General features: G+C 39.4%; 1 protein-coding gene across 1 annotated transcript in view; it reads left to right on the forward strand.

Annotated features, from left to right (window-relative positions):
- The window catches only part of LOC134611995 (solute carrier organic anion transporter family member 4C1-like), a 64,292-nt gene extending 49,753 nt beyond the window's left edge, over positions 1-14,539 (forward strand). The window contains exons 11-14 of the mRNA XM_063456376.1: positions 7,135-7,331; positions 8,027-8,091; positions 10,167-10,304; positions 14,266-14,539. Coding sequence (XP_063312446.1) covers positions 7,135-7,331; positions 8,027-8,091; positions 10,167-10,304; positions 14,266-14,420 — 555 coding nt within the window. The 3' untranslated portion in view covers positions 14,421-14,539. The remainder of the gene's footprint in view (positions 1-7,134; positions 7,332-8,026; positions 8,092-10,166; positions 10,305-14,265) is intronic.
- The last annotated feature ends 230 nt before the right edge of the window (positions 14,540-14,769 follow it).

Consider the following 14,769-nt stretch of genomic DNA (forward strand, 5'->3'; position numbering starts at 1 on the left):
CCTCTGGATGTGTCCTGTGGTATCAGGCACCAAGACACTAGCAGCAGATCCTTTAAGTTCTGCAAGTTGCCAGCTGGAGACTCCATGGATCAGATTTGTGTGTTCCAGCACATTCCACAGATGCTCAATCGGAGCATTTTAAAAGCTTTGAATGCTGGGATTGGGGAAGTAATTTATAAACAGAAAGGAGTGCAGTCTCAGCTGAGTGGTCAGGCAGAGAGACAGATTAGATGGTCGGTGAGAATATCATGGGAGCAGATGAAGTAACATAGCTCTTTGTGGACAACATACTCCAAAATCTTGGAAAAATAGGGAGATGAGGGAGACTGGTCAGAAAGCTAGTAGGTAGGGCAGGATTGGGGGATAATTGGTTGAGGAGAGGAGTAACAACTGCCATGTTCAAGGAACCAAGAAAATAGCTAGAAGAGAGATAATGATTGAAAATAGAGCAAAATAACAGGAAAGAGGGAACGTAGGAGAGAGTGAGAGATTGTGTCGGCAAGGGAAGTGGTAGGGCAGGAATATATCATGGTAGTAAGGGGATCACAGTCAGAGATGCTTGTAAAGGTTGAGAATGCCGCTGAGTAAGTGGGGGGGAGAGGATTTAGGCGTGCTTTATGTGGGGAAGGATGATCTACTTGTTGAGTTTTTGTTTGAAAAGTGACAAGCTATGTCAGATGGGGTTCAGGGTGTTGATGGTGAGAGAGAATCAGAACATCAGAGCAGGTTGTTCAAAGTAGCAAAAAAGTTGAAATGTAAGTTCTGTCTCCCTTGTGGCTTGTAAAAATACCTACTACAATTCATTAATTACTTCTATGTCCCCACTTACATTTCAACTTTTTTGCTACTTTGAACAACCTGCTCTGATGTTCTGATTCTCTCTCACCATCAACACCCTGAACCCCATCTGACATAGCTTTTTACTTTTCAAACAAAAACTCAACAAGTAGATCATCCTTCCCCACATAAAGCACGCCTACATCCTCTCCCCCACTTCCTCAGCGGCATTCTCAACCTTTACAAGCATCTCTGAACTGAAACCGAAACTGGTTACAGCACTAAATAGCCTGCGAGATGGCGCATCCTTCCACAAGGAATCTCTAGCGGCGACGATTACGGTGATCCCGAAGCCAGGCAAAAACACAGGACAGGTGGGGAACTACCGCCCGATATCTCTCATCAACACAGATGTCAAACTTTTCTCGAAGATTCTGTCATTCCGACTACAGACATACATGCAACGACTGGTCCACCCGTACCAAACGGGGTTCATCCCAGGCAGAGAGGCCAGAGACAGAACCCTCAGGCTCTTTGTGATCCAACATGCAGCAAAACGCCTAAAGAAAAAGCTACTTCTGCTATCCACGGACGCAGAAAAAGCATTTGATAGAGTAGATTGGCGATTTATGATGGAAACACTGCGGAGAACTGGCATCGGAGAACAGATCATCTATCATCACCCAAATGCTAAAGTCCGAGTAAATGGGGCACTCACAGATAGCTTCAACATAAAGAACGGAAGCAGGCAAGGCTGCCCACTCTCGCCGCTTCTATTTGCGCTCACCTTGGAACCGCTCCTGGATAAAATACGAAGAAACCCACAGATACTAGGCCTCCGCCATAAAACACAGGAACACAAGGTCGCCGCTTACGCAGACGACATGCTGTTTTTCTTGGCTGAACACCTGGAGTCGATCCCTCAGCTCATGACAGAATTCCAGACGTATGGCAATTTATCGGGGCTCAAACTTAACATACCCAAGTGCGAGATACTAAACGTGACGGCACCAGAGGAAGAATGCGAGCAACTGCAACGACAATTCCCGTTTCACTGGTGCACAGAGAGCATGAAATACCTGGGACTACAAGTTACCCCCGATGCGAAGGATCTTTACACGCATAATTACACACCCCTCCTGTCCACCATCCTGGAGGACCTCAAAAGATGGAACTACAACCACATCTCATGGCAGGGACGTATCGCAGTTGTAAAGATGAATATCCTCCCTAGGATACTCTACATGTTCCATACACTCCTACGCATAATCCCCCAAATTTTCTTCAAAATGCTCCGGACAGCGATCCTTAAATACATATGGAAGGGGAATAGAGCCAGGATAGCACACAAAAAACTGTGCCTTCCCAAAACATGGGGGGGACTTGCCCTACCGGACCTGAACAAATACTACCATGCAACGATTCTACAGCGCATTAGAGAACTCCACACAGCCACACCTCATAAACGATGGACCACACTGTGCAAAGACCTAGCAAATAATCAACTACACCAATACATCTGGCACAGCGGGGACGAGGCCTTGAACTCACTAGGGGAAGACTCCCCCATCACACAAACGCTCAAATCTTGGACCAGACTGAGGAAAGCACCTTACATATCCTCCTCTCCCAGCCCATTGATCCCCATCACCCACAACTCGAACATAGGAGACGGTCTATCGCCGTCAGCGTGGCCACTGGGCACCCAAGAAAGCTACATCCCACTACATACGTTACCAACTGGAACCAGACTGAAGACCCTACGGGAAATGTCAGAAGGAGGGACGACTACCCTCATGCACCAATTCCACGATGCCCAACTCAAGCACTTTTACCACAATCTACCACACAAGAACAAGCTGCACAGGGACCTAACACTGTCACTGACACTGTCTCGACCGTATACCAATGACTAGCAACGGGCGAGAGGGAAAAGAAGGACCTATTCAAGAGGCAATGGGAAGACCTCTTAGACAACGCGTACACGGAGGGACAATGGGAACAAATATTGCTGCTACAACACAAAAAGCTCATCAAGCACGAACTACCAAGAAATGAATTATAAGCTGCTATCTCACTGGTGCCGCACGCCGACCCTACTACATTGGATCAATCCAATGATACCAGACACCTGCTGGAGGTGTGAAAATGGAGTCGGCACTCTCAAACATATCTGGTGGGACTGCGACAAGATCCAACCATATTGGAAGGAAATTGAAGCAGAAATACAGAATATAACGGGATAACCCACAAACTTGACAGCGGACCTGGTCCTACTACACCACATGAAAGAAACGCTCTCAACATACAAAAAAATCAATCCTCATACACCTGCTAAACGCAGCAAAAGCACTGATACCGATACTGTGGAAAACACCGACCCTGCCGACAATCGGGCAATGGAAACTCAGGGTTGAAGACATACACAGGGCCGAATCCACAATAGCTAGTCTTATGGGGAGACAGGAAAAACACACAGAGCAGTGTAGACTATGGTATGTATATTGTTCATGGAACACATCCGATAACTAGACAGAGGGAGAGGGGGCAGGAGATGGGGGATGGAGCGCCTGGACTCGCCGGACACAGCACCACCGATCACAAGCCTACCCCCCCCCGCCCACTGGTAGTGGCGGGATGGGGACCCAGGGGGGAGCGGATACACACAGAGGACGAGCTTACCCAGGACCCTGACAATGGGCAAATGGGAAGAACTAAGATCTAGGGGGCAGGAGTAAGGGGGTACACTACTGGACGACGGGTGGACAGACACCCCCATGACTCCCGAAACCAGAGTACAATCTGCCCACAACACACGAGGGAAAAACAAGGTGGAGAACAACATCATTCACCACCACAGATCTGCACAAGCTCAGAGCATACATACCACACTCCCACACAGAGATTCTTCACACAACCACCACAGCACACGCATATATACAAAACACATCAATATACCATACCCCGAATCAAGAGGTCAACCACATGAATACAACAGAGAGGTCCCCACTGGGCAGCAGACAAGACGCCTAAGAACCCCCGGAATGGCTCACACCGAACAACTGCCCTGACAGTCACATAGACACCTAGTGTTGACAGGACCAAGAGAAACTGGAGAGGAAACAGCAATCCCAGGGGTAGACAAGACCCCACATTAGACCTCAAATGAAGGACTCAACCTATGATTTGCAGAAGCAAAACAGAGGGTTAACCCCCCCCCCCGACTCACGGGAGGGTCAAGACACTAGCCAACACGAACAATGGACGCAAGTGGGGCCTAGATAAAGGGGAGACACACCACACAGCAAACCACCCCACACATACAATACCACATAGACGTAGACAAACCTGAATGGCAACACTGCCATATAAGGATATATTAAAAAAAAAAAGAAAAAATATATTTTGAAAGAAAACTAGGTAATGAAAATAAAAACAAACTGATTAATAATAATACTATGACAGACCAATTGTAATCACGCTCACTAATTGTTAAAGGGACCTCTGCGTCTCGTTGCTTATAAGCATTCAAGTTGACTCTTAAGTTACACTTCACTAACTATATACAGGCAAACTAGTAGATAAGGTTCTTCGGATCTTATGGAGCAATATGACCACTCTCACTCTACAAACGAATGTATACCTAACTAAAGTGGATCTGCGTATCCAAACCATATGTTATTGATGTAACCCAAATGGAGACCTGCGTGTCCCACTGCTACATCATATGATTGCCATGCTTGCCTGTCTACTTTGTTCATTACTTACAATAAAAAGTGACTTTACAAAAAAAAAAGTGTATACAAGTGTATAAAACATGTATATAATATTAAACATAGAGGAATGATAAACTTTAATAAGTGCTATATGGAATTTTTAGAGAGGAGGAAAAAATGCATTATATAAATGTGATACTATGATGGGTCATAGAAGTCCACATTCAGGCCAAATGGATTGAGAGTGTTCAAATTAAAAATCCATTTCATCTCATGTTTTCCTAGTTTTTTAAATCACATCCTCACCTATCCAGTTAAAATCTATTTTTTGTATTGCTAAAAATTTAAGAAAATAGGGATCACTATTATGTTTAAGTTTAAAATGAAGTGAAACATTATGTTGCTCATATCCTTGTTTAATGTTACTCACAGGTTCATTAATTCTTGTATGTAGGTGGCGTTTATGGATGAATGGATTGAGTTGTTGGAATCTTTTTCTTTTACCACTATGGAGCTAATTGTAAAAAAGAGACAACTGACACTACAAACGTTAGATAAGGAGATAGATGAAGCCCAAAATTAGCTCATAAACCATACATCAAATGAGGAATATGTAAAAATTGCGAAAGTTATACAACTACAAGTGTAAAAAATAGAGAGAAACTATAGAGATAAAAAAGAAAAAATACAACAGAGATTGTTATGATTATGATAACAACAAGTAAGACCAAGGAAGACCAAACCCTAACTTCCATTCGCAAGCTACCCGTGACTCCATTCAAACTAGGAAGAGACTAAACAGCAATATAGGGACACAAGTCAAACAAGTAAAGGAAAATGTTAGTCCTAAAAAGACGATAGAGAAAGGGAGACCACATAACAGATATATAGGAAATCCCCAGAGAGAGGAGAGAGCTGGCTTCCAGAAAGAAGGAGGGAAGAAAATAGACCAGTAAAATCACAGAGAAGTGATAGATATGAAAAAAGAGAAAATCCAATTAAACTATCAAATAGGTTCGAACCCCTTAAAAATTCCCATAGAGGTAATTTTTTGGGGGAAGAAAAACAGAAAGACAGACACAAGAACACATTTTCAGAGAGGTTACTTCCAAATCTAAACACGTTGTCACCACACAAGAGACGGAGGAGTATAGAGGAAGAGGAAGCAGAGGGGGGCAGAGAATCAAGAAGAGAAAAGAAGGACAGATTTTAGAAAAATATGTGGTTTTTAATCTAACAGAAACACCTTTAACAACCATTCAACAAAAAGTCCTAAATAAGGAATTCAAATTTGTCCCAACAAACTCAATTGATCAATTTGAGATTTACATAGATCTTAAAAAATTTTAATGCCAACTATGCCTGAATAAATGTTATATGAGGAATGATAGACATACAAACATAGAGGAATTACCATCCAGATAGGTACATACCAACTTAACCCCTTAAGGACCAAACTTCTGGAATAAAAGGGAATCATGACATGTCACACATGTCATGTGTCCTTAAGGGGTTAAAGGAAAAATCAACTTTTTTTCCCAAATAACTTCATCTCAGAAGAAATGGTTGGATATGAGAAGGGAGTCATGCAGTAAATGAATAGACTCAAAATGACAAACATTAAAAATATGTATCTGGACAAACGAGAATGGCAAACACTAAAAGACTTTCAAAATGACAAACAAAGAGTAATGCCAGTGGACAAAGAGTAAAGAGTAAAGCCAGTGGACAAAGGGGGAGGTATAGTTGTAATGGACACTGCTAAATATATCCAAGAGGATAAAAGATTAGTGGGGGACATTGAGACTTACAAAATATTACCAGGAGACCCTACAAGAGAAATAACAACAAATGTTTTTACAATTTATTTCAAACAATGAAAGAAAGGGAATTCTAAATGATAGAGAATACCAGTATCTAAATATTAGAAATCCAAAGAAACCGGTATTCTACCATCTCCCAAAAATACTAACAAAACCCCCTGGTAGACCGATAGTCTCTGGAATAGACTCTATTCCCAGTAGACTATCGGAATACATAGATACCTTCAGCCAGAAGTACAGCAAATCCAAAGTTATTTCACCTCTACAGTTAAAATCTATTTTTTCTATTGCAAGAAAATGGGGATCAATATTATGTTTAGGTTTAAAATTAAGTGAAACATTATGTTGCTCATATCCTTTTTTAATATTCTCACATGTTCATTAATTCTTGTATGTTGGTGGCGTTTGGTTCTCCTCACAGACAATAAATTGCAAGTGCACTTTAAAGGTACCCATGCACTAAGGCACAACATTGATGTGAATCCTGGCAGATTAAGCTGACTGGGACCAGAGATGTTCAGTAAATGTATCTACTTTCCCCCCTCTGTCTCCACGTGTGCCACCTATGCATGTTACCTGTGGGAGTGTTACTCCAAAATATCTGGTTTAAGGAAACTATGTCACTATATGTATCTTAATTAATAATTATTCATTTTGTTTTTGCTAACTCTATCTTGTTTAATCTACTTGCTGAATAAGTCATTTAATACTCGTCCTGGACTGTTATATGAAATATCTTCTAATTGTGCTTGGGCCTTATGAGAAACTTGAAATTTTATGAAAATTATCTAAATAAACCAATGTTTTTATCCCTGCAGATTTATAGTAGTTGCTCATGTATTGGAGATGAAATTGGAACGATAGGAACATTTGAATCGAGTTTTAACGAATCACAAGTTACCGAAGGGAAATGCAAAACTACCTGCAATAATTTAATACTATTTACAGTGTTCTTCTTTTTTGGTGTTCTTGCCACTTTCTTAAATGCCACCCCGGTCACTATGGCCATTTTAAGGTAAGAAGGTAATTATTTATGAATCATTAAAATTTGAAAGTACACTATACTGTACCCTATCTGGAATATTTAAACGGGATCTTTTTTTGTGTTTTGAAATACTTTTGGTAATATGAAATAATAGGTTACAAATAGAATTCTTGTTTCCAATGTGGGGCTAAATTAAATTTTTCTCAATAAATAGCTACTGTAGGCTGTCACAATTAAAGGGACACTATTGTCATCAAAACAACTTTAGCTTAATGAAACAGTTTTGGTGTATAGATCATGCCCCTGAAGTCTGACTGCTCAATTATCTGCCATTTAGGAGTTAAATAGCTTTTGTTTCTCCTTATGCAGCCCTAGCCACGCCTCCCCTGGCTGTGACTCATACAGTCTACATGAAAAAGGTTGCATTTTTTTCAATCAGATGTTAACTTGCTTTAGAAGTTTTTATCTGTAACATTAAACTTTAACCACTTACAGGAGGCTGCTGCAGTGTCTAGTAGACTATTAACACTACAGGAGACAGGACATTTGTTAACAGCCTACAGTGGCCGGATAGTAATAGTAAGCAGTTGCTAAGTAGCGGTTAGTGGCTCCTATAAAAAACTATGAGAGCCTTTAGCCAATACTTAACAAACTTTGTCAGTATAGTTAATGTTCTGATTCTTGTTCCATAAAGATTCCAATTTATGTTCATTTAATCCATGCAGATGTGTGCCGGACAAACAAAAATCATTTGCGCTTGGTGTACAGTCCGCATTTATTCGATTATTAGGTAAGAGTTTTTATTTCCTAAATAGGTAGCTGGAGCACTTTTCAGTTCTATAAAATAGTTTCCATTGAAATTTTTTTTTTAATTTTTGTTAAATATTTTATTCATATATTTTTTTAATAGGATATCATGCAGAATTTATAAGTTGCTTTTAAGTATTTTTACAAAGATCAACCTGGATTAATCATACAGGAAAAATGTATGTTCAAGCATTTAAAAGAAGAGAAAACCTATTATAGAATAGATGAAATTTGGAAAATTAATTTAAAATGTGTAAGATGTCATTGTATTTAAAACGTCTACATGTTATGAAGTGTTAAAAGAACACTGTAAGCACTCTAACAATTTAATCTCATTGAAGAGGTTATAGTGTCTGGAGTCCCCTTTCAAAGTTAAACTGTTTTTAATGCTACATGAGGGTCCCCAGCAGCCCCGTCCTCTCTGTGCTCCACGGGTTAACGAGAGCACACAGGCCTGAGCCGCAGTGGCCACAGGTGATTGGTTGAGAGTGTCAGCCTATCACAGTCACCCATTGCTGCTATGAATTGATATGGGTAAAGAAAAAATGTAATCTCTACCATAGCCATACCTCCAGTGGAGGCTGGACTGTGGATTGCCAGTGACCCTCACTCACAGAGTTTTCTTGAATTTTGAACACTTTTTGAACACTTTGAATTCTCACTTTAGTATATTTCAAGTTTAAGGCCAGAGGAACCAAACTAAAATAGCATAGCTAAGTTTAAGATTTTTTTTTCCAGTTCAGCTATTGTAACCTTAATTTTTAAATTCACTTTTATGCTCAATTTAGTAACTAAACCCTACAATGTTAAACTGTAAATAGTTTATTACTGAATAGAAACACACCATAACGGGTCTCCAGGCACTATATCAAATCAATGAGATGAAATAGCTATAGTGTGAACAGTGTGTAAAAATATCTAGACTTCCTGTTCATAGATTACCTTAGGATGGAACTGTTACATACATAACTACATTAGCTGTTACCTATATAATGCTTAACCAGATTCCCCAGATTATCATGAAACAATAATCATGCCAAGTTTGTGACCAACAAAAAACGTAATTAAGGGGGTTACTTCCATTGTTTTCAAATATTAGAGGCACAAACAGACACACAGACAATCTTTTTAAAAGTGTATGAATTGAATTTGCATTGGTAACCACTAGCAGTTTTTTTCAGGTTTGGTTTGAATTTGTATAAAGAGCTATTTTTAAGAATCCCAAGTTTAGGGAAGATTTGGTATTTTCTGGCAGATTATTGCACAATTTCTGATCTCTGTAAAAGAAGGCTGCACAACTTGATTACTTGTAATGGGAACAGAGAGTAAGACAAGCCTTGGATTAAAGGGACTGCAAGAGCCCTGGGCTGAGCATGTTGCTTGACGATTGAAGTAATTGATAGAATTGTGCACAGTGTCAAAATTTTGTTCGGCTGAATCAATTTGTCTGGAAAACAAAGAAATTATTGGCCAACCAAATTTTGCGGTTAGATGGGTTGCCCGGATTTGTGGCAGTATGGCTTGTCTAAAGTTTGTCCAGGCAAATGATTTAACCCCTTAAGGACACATGACATGTGTGACATGTCATGATTCCCTTTTATTCCAGAAGTTTGGTCCTTAAGGGGTTAAGCAAAACAAACAATTCAGGCGAAACAAAATAATGAGGAAATAGGCCGGTCAGTGCATTGCGAAATATATATATATTATACAAACAGAATGGTGGAATAATCAAATAACCAATCCCCGTCATTTTACCTATCAAGCTCATTACATAGAGTAGATATGTATTGGTTGTTTTAATGTGTATTGGGTTATTTTATTTTATTCCAGATAAGGAACAATGATACAAGTTGCTATTTATTCAGCATGCTTTACATTTCTATCCATCATTTTTATTACTCTTGTTATATTATTATAATTTGAAAGTGAATCCAAAAACCCTTAACACAATTTTGTTTGTGCTTTCGATTTTGTCTATTTCACAAATATTTATTATTATTATTTTTCTAGTTGCAAAATGACTGTACCTTGCCCATATTTATATATTTTCTATTTTAGGTTCTATTCCTGGTCCCATTTCATTTGGTTTTATAATAGATAGTAGTTGCATGCTATGGGACATAAATGAATGTGGAGTAAAAGGAGCATGCTGGACGTATAATAATTCAGACACATCAGTCAAACTTATTGCCATCTGTAAGTACTAACCACATACTAATGCCTCTCAGATCATCATCGTTCAACCTAAATTCCTAATGTGCCTTTCATCAGGGATTATATCCTCACAATATAGATGGGCGAAAAAGTGTTTTCGTTTTCTTTCAGTTTGTTAATTTTCAAATTTTGCTTGTTTAAAATTTGGAAACTATAATTTCGGGAAAAAAAATAAATTTTTAAAAACTATTTAGGAAGCAAAACTACACTTGGACGCCCTTATTCCCTTTATACCAAAGGATATCAAATTAGGGAGCTGTTTTGCAGGTAGCAAATTTGGTACACTTAAAAATGATAATTCCACATTAGGGTACCAATACATCAGGGAGTTATCTGCTAAACAAAACCCTACTTTGTTGTGCTTAAAATGGCAATCCACACTTAAGGGTAACAAATTAGGAAGCTATTTACAGCTGAAAGATCAACAGTAATAAAAGGGCATTGTTTTCTTATCCTGTTTAAGGATACCAAATGAGGGAGCTGTTTAGTAGATAGCTCCCCATTTTGACAATTTCATGTCTTATTGCCATTTATACCAAATTAAGGTGTTATCTACTAAACACAACAGCTCCATAACTTAATTCCATTATGTGGCATTGCCATATTTAAGGATACCAAATTAGAGAAAAATTTTTTAAACAGAGCCTTAATTTAATATTCTTAAATATAGCGATCAGATATAAGAGTACTAAGTTAGGAAGCTGTCTGGTTTAGTAGATACCTCCCTAAAACAGTACCCTTAAATATGATAAAATTACATAAAGGTAGCACATTAGGAAGCTATCTACTGAACAGCTCTAATGTGGTACCCTTAAATAGGACAGTCCCCCATTAGGGAGATGTTATGTTTTTGAAGATAGCTTTTAATTCAGTACTTAAATGTGGGATTGCCATTTTAACCCCTTAAGGACCAAACTTCTGGAATAGAAGGGAATCATGACATGTCACACATGTCATGTGTCCTTAAGGGGTTAAGGATAAATATGGTAATAACATATAAAGGTGTCAAATTATCGGTATTTATATAGCGCCAAATTATTCAGCAGCATGTTACAATTTTATAAAAGTGGAAATTTAACAATAAGTGAGACAGTTACAAAATATTACAGGAACAATAGGTAGATGAGAACCCTGCTCAAAAGAGCTTACAGTCTAGAGAAGTAAAGTATAAAGACATAGTAAAGAGGAAATCAAAGGGACAGACACCAAACAAGGTGGAAAAGTAGCAGAACTAGACGTGAGAATGGAGTATCGCTCTTTAGGAGAAAGCAAGAGACAGATATGTGACATAGAAGTTACTCTGGGAGGCAATAATTATTTTTGAACTGATAGATTTTGATGGACTTCATAAATGATTGAAGACTAGGGTAGAGTCTGATGGGGGTAGGCAGTCTGTTCTACAGGAAACCATGGGAAGTCCTGCAGGTACGAGTTAGCATTAAGGGTGCAAGCAGCAGACAGGAGAAGGTCACTGGAGAGAGAATAAGAAGGGACATACCTAAAAATTAGTTAATAAATGTAACAGGGGCTTAGGTTGTTTACAGCTTTATAGGTAAGGGTTAGTATTTTCAATTGACACCTATAGGATACAGGAAGCCAGTGTAAGGATCGACAAAGGGGTGAGGTGTGGGAGGTGTGGGAGGAGCAACAGATGAGAAACATCAGTGTGGTGGAAGCATTCATTCTGGCGAGACCAACTAGAAGAAAATTACAGTAATCCATGCAAGAGATTATCAGAGCATGAACAAGCCCCTTGGCAGCATCTTGCGTAAGAAATGGGTGGATGCGGGTAATTTTTTTAAGGTGGACTCGACAGGATTTGGCAACATACTGGATATGAGGTACAAAAGTGAGGCCAGGATCAAAGATAACACCAAGACAGCGAGCTTGCAAGGATGGACTGATGCAGGGACCATCAACTTGCAGGGAAAGCAAAAGAGGCAGATCAGTATTATATAGGAGACAAAATAAGAAGCTCTGTTTTAGATAGATTGAGTCTCAGAAAGCAGGAGGACATCCAGTCAGGTATGGAAGAAAGGTAAGAGGTGACACGTTGTAGAACAGCAGGGAGAGATATAGATGGGTGTCATCGGTGTACAGGTGGCAACGGAATCCAAAGGAATTAATGAGTTTGCCAAGAAAGGCGTTATAAAGAGAGAACAGAAAATGGACCAAGAACAGATCCTTGGAGGACTCCAACCAAGACAGGATGAGGGGAGGAAGTGTAATTGAAAAAGTAGACACTAAATGAATGTTGGGAGAGATAGGAAGAGAACCACGAGAAGACAGTGTCACAGAGAACAAGGGATTGAAGAGTTTCGAGAAGGAGGGCATGATCAACAGTATCAAAGGTGGAAGAGAGGTCAAGGATAATTAGTATGGAGTAGTGGCCTTTGGATTTAGCTGTGATTAGGCTATTTGTAACTTTAGTCAGAGCAGTCTCCGTAGAGTGGAGGGGCAGAAGCCAAATAAAAGAGGGTTGAGGAGAGAGTTGCACTTGAGGAACCAAGCCAAACAAGTAAAGACAAGTCTTTCTAGAAGCTTTGAGGAAAAAGGGAGCAGGGATATGGGACGATAGTTGGAAGGGGAAGATGGGTCTAGAGATGAGAGCAGAGCTTCCCTCTACTCTACAGAGCAGTCTCCGTAGAAGGGAGGGGGAAGAAGCCAAATAAAATAGGGTTGAGGAAAGAGTTGTAATTGAGGAACCAAGCCAAACAAGTAAAGACAAGTCTTTCTAGAAGCTTTGAGGAAAAAGGGAGCAGGGATAGGGGACGATAGTTGGAAGGGGAAGATGGATCTAGAGATGGCTATTTTAGGATTGGTATGACAGTAGTATGTTTAAGGGGAGCAGGAACAACACCAGATGAAAGAGAGCAGTTAAAGATGTTTGTTAAGGATTGTACAAGACAAGGGGATAGAGATCTGAGAAGGTGGGGCAGGATCAAGCAGACAAGTGGTGGGATGAGAGGAGAGAAGAAGTGCAGTCACCTCCTGTTCAGTAGTAGAGAAGGCCTAAAGGATAGGGTCCAGGTGCGGCTGAGAGAGAGAGGAGTAAAAATGTATTTATTTAATTCAATGGGCCTATTCTATGGGCATGGGCATGGAGCTTTAACTCCATCAGACCCTATGTCAATCTGGCCATGGCTCTTACTGGAAAATCTTGTCTCATGTGAGACTGTCCCAGTAGGGTGCAAAGATATAAAAATTGGCTTGCAATTTGGAGTGCTGTTTTGCTGGTCTTCATGTGTGTGAAAAGTAAGAGCAAGCATTTTACATGCTCCTGAAAATATAAACTATCAGTTTCCCAGTGGACATTCTATTGTCAAACTCATGTCTCTTGGACTTTATCATTACCTTATCATTATCATTATCAAAACATTATCAATAATATTTGTCCAAACCTTAAGATTTCCTTTATAAAGAATTCTATGCCATTTCTGCAAAGTTAAATTTTCTACCAGCCTGTTGTGATCCCATTGGGCTTTGGAAAGTTTCTCCCTTCCTCAGTCCCTGTTAAATATGTGATACTTGATAATTTGGTATGGATTGGGGAATGCAACTTTTCCAATCCACATGTTTTTGGACTACATTTTCCATGCTGGTTTGCCTGTATTATTTCTGTAAGAGCATTATGGGAGAGGTAGTCCACAACATCAGCAGTGCCGAAAGCTGTCTTCCCCTGACCCTTTATTATGAAGCTTTACTGCCACCGACACCCATATGCATAGACACTTCTGACTATACTTTGTTTTAGCCCTGGTTCCAGACCTCTCAGTAAATCATGCTACTGATTGCGTTTTTCCTTCTAACAATATGTTCAGAATCTACACCCACATTGAGCCCTTTTCAAAGTTCTTACTGTTTAATATTCAGAAAGATGCATGCTGTATTGACTAATTGTCTGAAGCAACATAAGTTACGTTTGCTCTTATTTCCGATATAGGTGCAGTTAGCAAGATCGTCACTATTGCTTTCCTTTTTGTGGCATATTTCATCTACAAGCCTCCTCCAAAGAGAACAGAAGCTGACACCAAGAGTGACAATATTATCTCTTCGCTCTCTTTTAAACGTTGTGGGAATTCTGTACTTAGACGTTAAAGAGAATTAAAAGAGTTTAAAATTCCAATTAAGCTGAATGATGCACAAGCACCTACTACTGAGCCAAGGTAGCAAGGAAGGCAGTTAAAAGGCAGCAGATTCATTTGCAGAAATGCCTTCTGATGTTTCTGGTTGTTGTTTTTAAATACTGTAAGATAGGTTTATATCTTTTTTTTAATGTATAAAAAAACTAAGCAAAATTCTTGCAGTTTTTTAATCTACAGAAACAAATAAATAAACTAATGAAAACAATGTTTTGATTTGACATTGTAAATACAAAAATGCATTAGTAAACCTTCCCCCCCCCCAAAAAAAACCCCCAACATATAATGAAAATGTCTAAATAGGA

Source organism: Pelobates fuscus, chromosome 5 (assembly GCF_036172605.1).
Source record: "Pelobates fuscus isolate aPelFus1 chromosome 5, aPelFus1.pri, whole genome shotgun sequence".
NCBI classification, from domain to species: Eukaryota; Metazoa; Chordata; class Amphibia; order Anura; family Pelobatidae; genus Pelobates; species Pelobates fuscus.